Below are 7,778 nucleotides of genomic sequence, written 5' to 3'. Positions count from 1 at the left end.
AACGGAAGTTTACTCTTTTAATTTTGAATATTAGGACCCCTTTTCTAGCTTGTTCAAAACCAAACAAAAGAACTAATTTAATTTGGTGTACACTATGATATGATGAGAATCCCAATGCATTTAATTCAAAAAAAGGTTATTTCCGTGTACACTATGTCGACAATCCCTATGCATTTAGTTCCAAGAAAAGGTTAAAGATTACACTCAATCGATTATAACAAGCCCACCTCCCAACCTGTCACTTTAACTCTTTTTTTTTTCCTGAAATTGATTTGTTTCCAATCAATTCATACACCCCCCCCCACACACCCACACACACATAAAGTTTTCGTTCTGTTTCAATGGCTTCTACTTCATCAGTTCAAAAGAGGTTCAAGTACGATGTGTTTTTGAGTTTCCGGGGTGAAGACACCCGCAAAACCTTTGTTGATCATCTCTATCATGCTCTTAACCAGAAAGGCATTATCACATACAAAGATGACGAAAAAATCGAGAAAGGGGAAATGATCAAAGAGCAGCTCATCAGATCCATTGAAGAGTCCAGATTTTACATAATTGTTTTCTCCAAGAAGTATGCATCTTCTTCATGGTGCTTAGAGGAACTGGTAAAGATTATGGAGTGCCAGAAGATGACCGAGCATACTGCTTACCCCATCTTCTATGATGTGGAACCCACTGAAGTCCGCAACCAAAGTGGTTCAGTTGGAGAAGCCTTTGCAAAACATGTAGAGAAAGACGCTATTGGGAGATGGAGAGATGCTCTGAAAGAAGTAGCCAGTCTAGGTGGGTGGGAGTTGAAGAACACTTTTGATGGGTAATCTGCTCATCTATATTCTTTAATTATGGTTCTTTCTAATGTTGAATGATGGGACTCGAAAAATGAGTATGTTACTATACTATTGATTCATATATGGTTGTAGTAGGTTATAACCACGTGTATTACACATGTTAAATAAATGAATTTTATATAGTAAATAATAAAACAATATATCTTTAAAAACCTTCTTTATTGCATGGGTTGAATAAATGTAATTTTATATATTAAATAATAAAAAATTATATCTATAAGAACCATATTGTATGGGTTAAATAAATATAATTTTATATACCAAATAATAAAAACGTTATGTCTTTAAAACCATGTGTATTACATGGGTTGAATAAATGTAATATTGTTTACCAAATAATAAAAAAATCATATCTAAAAAAACCATCGTGTATTACACGGCTTAAATAAATATGATTTTATATACCAAATAATAAGAAAATTATATATAAAAAAACTAATGGATATACTCAATACGTGATAGATATGGTGATTGCGAAGATGATTATTGAAAAGAAGATACAGTGGTCAAACATGTTATTCAAGAAGCAAATAAGCAACCATTTGAGTGATAAAATAAAACTTATATTTAAAAAACCCGTAATAAATCTAATTTTATATATATTTCTATACTAATAAATAAAAATCCTTTTTAGACACGTGTCATTCTCTAGTAATTTCTCATCCTTATTTTTCTATTTATGTCTTTTATTAAATAATAATAATAATAATAATAATAATAATAATAATAATAATAATAATAATAATAATTTTAAACATCTCTTTTGCTTTCATAATCTAAAATTGATTTCTTTTTTAACTCTAAAGTTTCAATCTTTGGCAATTTAAGTCTAAAGTTTCAATCTTTTATATTTTAACCCTTTTAATTAATTTGATTTTTCACTTCTACTTCAAAAGTTTTCATTTTTTGTAATTTAACCACTTTAATTTTTTTTTACTTTCATCCCAAAGCTTTTCATATTTTGCAATTTAATCTCAACACTTTTTTTTATTTTCAACTTTGGTCCCTTATATACTTTTCATCTTTCATAAGTTCTCCATTTAACGTGTCATTCTAAATTTCCGAGTTAACACACCGCAACGTGCGTATGGGGTTTAACATTTTTTCATCTATTGCACGTCTATTGGTCTGTCGCAACGTGCGGGTCAGAGATCGACTTAATTATTTTTTTCTCAGTTTTACACACGGGCTCGTGATCATGTGAGAAAAAATTACCTTTCATCTAACATGATATATAACTAATGAATCACCCGCTGCATTGCGGCGGGTGGTAATTCTAGTAAAGTAATATTGAAAGTTATATACAATTTGTTTAAAAATTATGTAATAAAATCGATATAATACTTTTTTAATAATGGAAATAAAAATAAATAATATATTAATACAAAGTTTGGTTTTGGTGATTATTTTAAAATATCTTAAATTAACAAATTCAATATAAGAATAATATTTTATTAGAAGAATAGAAGTATTCTGTTCGACAATTAAAATAGGATAAGATTTAATATTAATTTTTATTTATTTAGTTAATATGAGATAAAAAAATATGATTGAATAGTTGGGAGGTTGCATGATGATAAATGGGTTAACTGTATTATAATGTCATATGTTTTTAGCTATATATTTTTTGAATTATTTTTAAAATAAATTAAGACTTTGTTATTATTATTATTATTATTAAAATCAATGATTTTATATTTGTAATTTTGTTTGGTATTATTTTATTAAAAAGTGCATATTATACATAAAATTATATTATGTCTTAAGTTATTGATGTCATCCAAAATGTTTTTCGATTTTATATCTAGCATTATATATACTATGGTAAACGTTTAAAGTTTATTAGAGATAACTAAATTATCGGAAAGAATAAGAGTAGATTTGTATATTACACATAAAAAGTAGGTGTCTGTCATACAATATAGAAAATCAAATAAATAATTTTATAAATGAGAAGTATACATTGAATTTATACTAAATAATAATTATCTATAGGTAAGTAAAAGAGATTAAACAAAATAATATTTAGTAGGAGAGTTATTTATAATTAGTTAGAAGAGATTAAACTAAATAATAATTATCCATAAGATAGTAAACTAAATAAAATTTAGTAGGAGGGTTATCTATAATTAATTAGAAGATATTAAACTAAAATAATAATTATCAATAAGACATGGCCTAATATGATGACAAGTGTCCCCTAAATGGTTTCTTTTATTATATAGTACTAGCGGTAAGACTTGTGTGCAAACACGGATGATTTTTAGAAAACCATGAATAACACATTTTAATAGAAAGTAAAGATAGGTATATAGAAGTTGTATCAAAACGTGTTATTTATTATAGCTAATAGACAACCATAAACATAGATCATCCGTTAATATATCAGTTACATATGATTATTTGCATTCTTGTTTCCAAAAAACGGAGTACCCACCTATTGACAATGTAAACTGCTTATAGACATAAGTACATATAAAAGATGTCTAACAAACTTAATAGAATTTGAATACAACTTAAGTTTCAACAAACATTAACTATGAACACACGATCACCTGCCTCAACAACTTTCACCAAAGCTCAATCAAGGTTGATCAGGTCTTTGACTTCCTACAGATGATAGGTCTTCAACAGACTTTAGACTTCAGCAGATTTTTGTGTATAACAGTCTTTATAAATCAGCAGACTTTAGAAATCTGTAGATCTTTGTGTATAACAGTCTTTATAGATCAGCAAACTCTAATGAGACTATCCGCAGACGATGCTCAACCACTGATGAGGCTGAGTAGTGATTTCCATTAAGGTTGACCAGGCCTTTGACTTCAGCAGTACTTTGACTTCAGCAGATAATTAATCTTCAACAATCTTTACATCCAACAGAGTTTTGCATAACAGTCTTTATAAAACAATCAGACTTTAGAGATCATCACTTGTTGACTGCCACTTCCATTGGAGGGAAATAATGTTAAGACACTGTTATTGGGGATCATCTGTGTTAGGATCTGAGTTTAATTGATTGAGTTGTTTTATAAGAAGTGTAAGATGAAAAAGATAAATAAATGATCAAATGCAGCAGAATGAAGTAAAACTTTGTAACACAATCAAGGAGAAAAAAGTTTGTTAGGATATGAGTTTGACTTGATTATGTTGTTTTAATTAAGTTGGTAAATGGAAGAGGATAAAACAGAGAATAATTGCAGCGGAATGAATGTAAAACATTATAACACAATCAAGGAAAGATTAGCTTTCATCATGCAATGCTTTCATTAGTCAAAAGATTGAAATATTATAAAGTTTCAACTTATACATGCATGAACACTAACTCCCCCTCAGCCTGAGCTCACCATGGTTGTTCGTACAAGATGTGTGTGTGTGTATGCAAAAGAGCTAAATAGAACAGTACAGGCACTTCCTTACTTTGATTTTTATTCTCTCATCAACCTTTCCTGGATTTGCCCTTTGAATTGGAGCTAAAAATCCAAGGAATCAGTATCATCTTCATCCCTATGAAGCTGAAGGTTCAAAAGATCTTGGAGGTCAACTGCATTCAGACCAAGTGCATTCTCCCTTGATATCTTTTCAGCACTACCATTAGACCTGAGCAAAGTCAATTCGTGGGTCTGTTTGTCAGACTTCCACTTTAGTATTTTTGGGTCTGATGGGTTTCTTGGGAGAAGTTTTATTTGAGAGGAGTTTGGCGATTGAGGTTTGCTTGCCAACATTTTATTTGTTTGAGCAACTTGAGCTTGTAGTTGCAACGAACCCTCATCCAATCTATATCGCAACTGATTTCTGATAGCCTCTTTTCTGATTTCACCTTATCTCTTTTAATCTTCCTCATCAATCAGTTGTTGTCTTTTTCTTTGGTTCAAGATGCTGATGGATACATTTGATGATGATAAGAATAACTTTTTAGAGTGAAGGGTCTGCTGAGGTCTAACAATGGTTTCATCTTTGTATACTGGCTTTTTGGGAAGGGATGGATCTATCTTTCTTCGTTCTTCTAACTTTTTGTAAGTTTGATCAATATACTGCTTAGACCATCTTGCAATGGCTCTAGCAGTCCCATACTTAGCTGCTACAAGTTCTGCCCTCAATCTCTTATACTTCAATGACTCATCCACTTCAACCTTCTTGTATTGTTTCCAGTTGGGAGCATATTTTTACATTTGAGGATCCTTATTCATCATTTCAATTCTATCAACTTGCTCTTTGAGAGCTTCAAGGGGCCAGTCTTTGAAATCAGACTTGTAGGCTTTGTAGCGCTTGATATCCATGATAATGTTCAAGAAATCATCCCTTAATGTCTTTTCTAGCTCTGCATTTGGTGGCAGATTTGACATTTTCTTACTCAGGTTTCTAGCAAAGTCTTCTAACTTCTTGACTTTACTAAGCCCATGTTGCATGCGACCTGATAAGTTGCTGCCTCCTAGCCCTTTACTCTCTTCTTTTGCCTGATATTCTACTTGCTTGGCCTTTAGCTTCAGATATTCATCAATATTCTTCGAAGTTCTGAATCCATGAAAAGATGGGAAGGTTCTTTTGGATGGATCATCCTCTGTGTAAAATTGAATCATTTCATCTTGAACTGCAAGCAGTTCCAGAGGGAAATTTACTGCCAATGGAATGTTTCGTGGAGTGTAACCAGCAGGTGGATGTTTGATTGGGTTGATTTTTAGTAATGGAGGTGGAATGAATGGTTTGGGTGAAGTTTGAATGAATGGAGCAGATGATAATGGAATTGGTGCAGGTATATCTTTTTCTTCCTTTTCTTCTTCATGCACCATGAATTTTGTTTTTCTTGTTAAACAGATTTTGGAGGAGGAGGAGTTTGTGAAGGAGAATGTGCTGTGGGTGTAAGGCTTGATTGTGATGGGAATTGAAAATGGGTAGAATCAGTGGATTGACTAACAACTGTTGAAACAACTGGTGTCCAACCGTTGTTGTCTTAATATCTGCTGAAGCATTTGTTGCATCATTAATTGTTGCAGTGGAGGTTGGTAGTGATGATGAGGGTTTTGTTTTCTGCTTTTTGAGAGGTGGTTGTGAAAGCACCGGATCGATGACGAACATCAAACATTGCACTTGATTCAAGACATGAAGAACACAATATGAAGAAAAAGATAGAAATATGTAGAAGATGAATCCTTTTATTATGAATCGGTCATCACAGATTACACGAACCAAAAGAGTATACATCATCTACAAGCTGGTTTAGATCACAAAGATCTAAACCCTAGCTTTCTCTCACTAACACATAGTCTCTCTCTCTAGAATTCACACACAGGAGGATGAACAAGCTGGGAGAAGAGCACAAAGCTTTCTCTACAATCGTTGCCCTAATCTACACAATACACACATATATATAGGCTAGGGACTAAACCTCGGACAAACCAATTCTCCACCAAAACTCAGACAAAACTAGTCTAAACAAACTCTGTCTAAACAAAAACTCTTTCTAAACATAAACTCTTTCTAAACATAAACTCTTTCCAAGCATAAACTCTTTCCAAGCATAAACTCTTTCCAAGCATAAACTCTTTCCAAGCATAAACTCTTTCCAAGTATAAACTCTTTCCAAGCATAAACTCTTTCCAAGCATAAACTCTTTCCAAGTATAAACTCTTTCCAAGCATAAACTCTTTCCAAACCTTGGACAAATTCTCCCTAGGAACTTCTTAGGGACTAAGTTTGGGCACTTGTACACTAAAGACCCTAACAATTGGAAGCCATACACTTTTCACCCAAAGTGCATTAACAACTCCCCCTTGATCAATGCAGGTCTTCATGTGGTCTTGAATTCTTCGTTATGGTTGACTTTAACTTGGACTTCTGCTTTGGTTGACCAGAACTGATAAGCGACAGTTACCCGGCAGGAACTGCACTTACAGTCTCCCCCTTAACTGTTGCATCAGTTCTGTGTGGCATTGATAATCTTCAATCACGGATACTGCACTTAGAGACTCCCCTTTAACTGAAGATATCATGTCAGCTTTCAACTTTGGCTGAGACTTGATCTTTCTGGTAGAGCACAGCGATCTTCAACCCTTCTAATTAAAGACTTGCTGACGATCACTTGAAGCCGCTTTGAGAAACCCGAAGAATCCAACATCAAACACTGTAGATCCTCCCCCTCAAACTACTCCCGAATCAAATTAACGCGAACCGACCTACAACCACATGTAGGAATATCGCTCGATACATTAATCTTCAAACCTAACCAGTAGCAGAAAGAAACATTGGATTTCCAATGCCCAACCTTGAACACTTCAAACTTCACACTTCACAAAGACATGAAGCTCAGTTCGATAAGTTAATAACAAACTGAACTTTGTAAAAGTACATCCACCATCTCGATCAGAACTCTTCAACCGAGTGCCTGAAATCATTTCATCTCGAATCTTCAAGATCCAATCTCGTATCTTCACAAATCCGCCAATTACCCGATGACTTTCGTCTCTGATCTCCCCCTCAATGTAAGAACCCCTATTTCGAGAATCCGATCAGTCACCCACTTGGAAGAGGTACCAAGAAGACTAATCTTCTCTACTCTAACTGGCATACGATAAAGGCATGACCTTCAACTAGTTGCCAAACGAACAATTTGCTTCATCACGTCAACACTTGATTAAACCTCGAACAAGCTCGACAAAACTCAATCATACACTAGCTCTAACTTGCTGTTACACTTCACCACCGGTAAGATTAACACTAAGTTAATCTCAAAGACAGTGAACATGAACTTGTTTCGATTGTAGCACTACGAGCTTTTGTTTACAAAGAAAACAGGAATTTCAGAATTTTTTACTCCCCCTTTTTCTTTGTAAACAATACAAAAAATCCAAGCAAGTCGTATTCTCTTCACCTCCTCACTTGATTCGGACAACATAAGTACCATAAAACTTTTCGATAATCCGAAACCGACTTCAA

General features: G+C 33.3%; 1 protein-coding gene across 1 annotated transcript; it reads left to right on the top strand.

The window, feature by feature from the left end:
• The first annotated feature begins 298 nt into the window (after nucleotides 1-298).
• On the top strand, nucleotides 299-932 carry LOC110874115 (TMV resistance protein N-like). The gene has a single exon (XM_022123008.2). The coding sequence runs from the start codon at nucleotides 342-344 to the stop codon at nucleotides 816-818; it is 477 nt and encodes a 158-aa protein (XP_021978700.1). The 5' UTR covers nucleotides 299-341; the 3' UTR covers nucleotides 819-932.
• The last annotated feature ends 6,846 nt before the right edge of the window (nucleotides 933-7,778 follow it).

Source organism: Helianthus annuus, chromosome 9, assembly GCF_002127325.2.
Source record: "Helianthus annuus cultivar XRQ/B chromosome 9, HanXRQr2.0-SUNRISE, whole genome shotgun sequence".
Lineage (NCBI taxonomy): Eukaryota > Viridiplantae > Streptophyta > Magnoliopsida > Asterales > Asteraceae > Helianthus > Helianthus annuus.
Note: the sequence above shows the minus strand (reverse complement) of the source record. Positions and strands in the feature narration are given on the sequence as shown.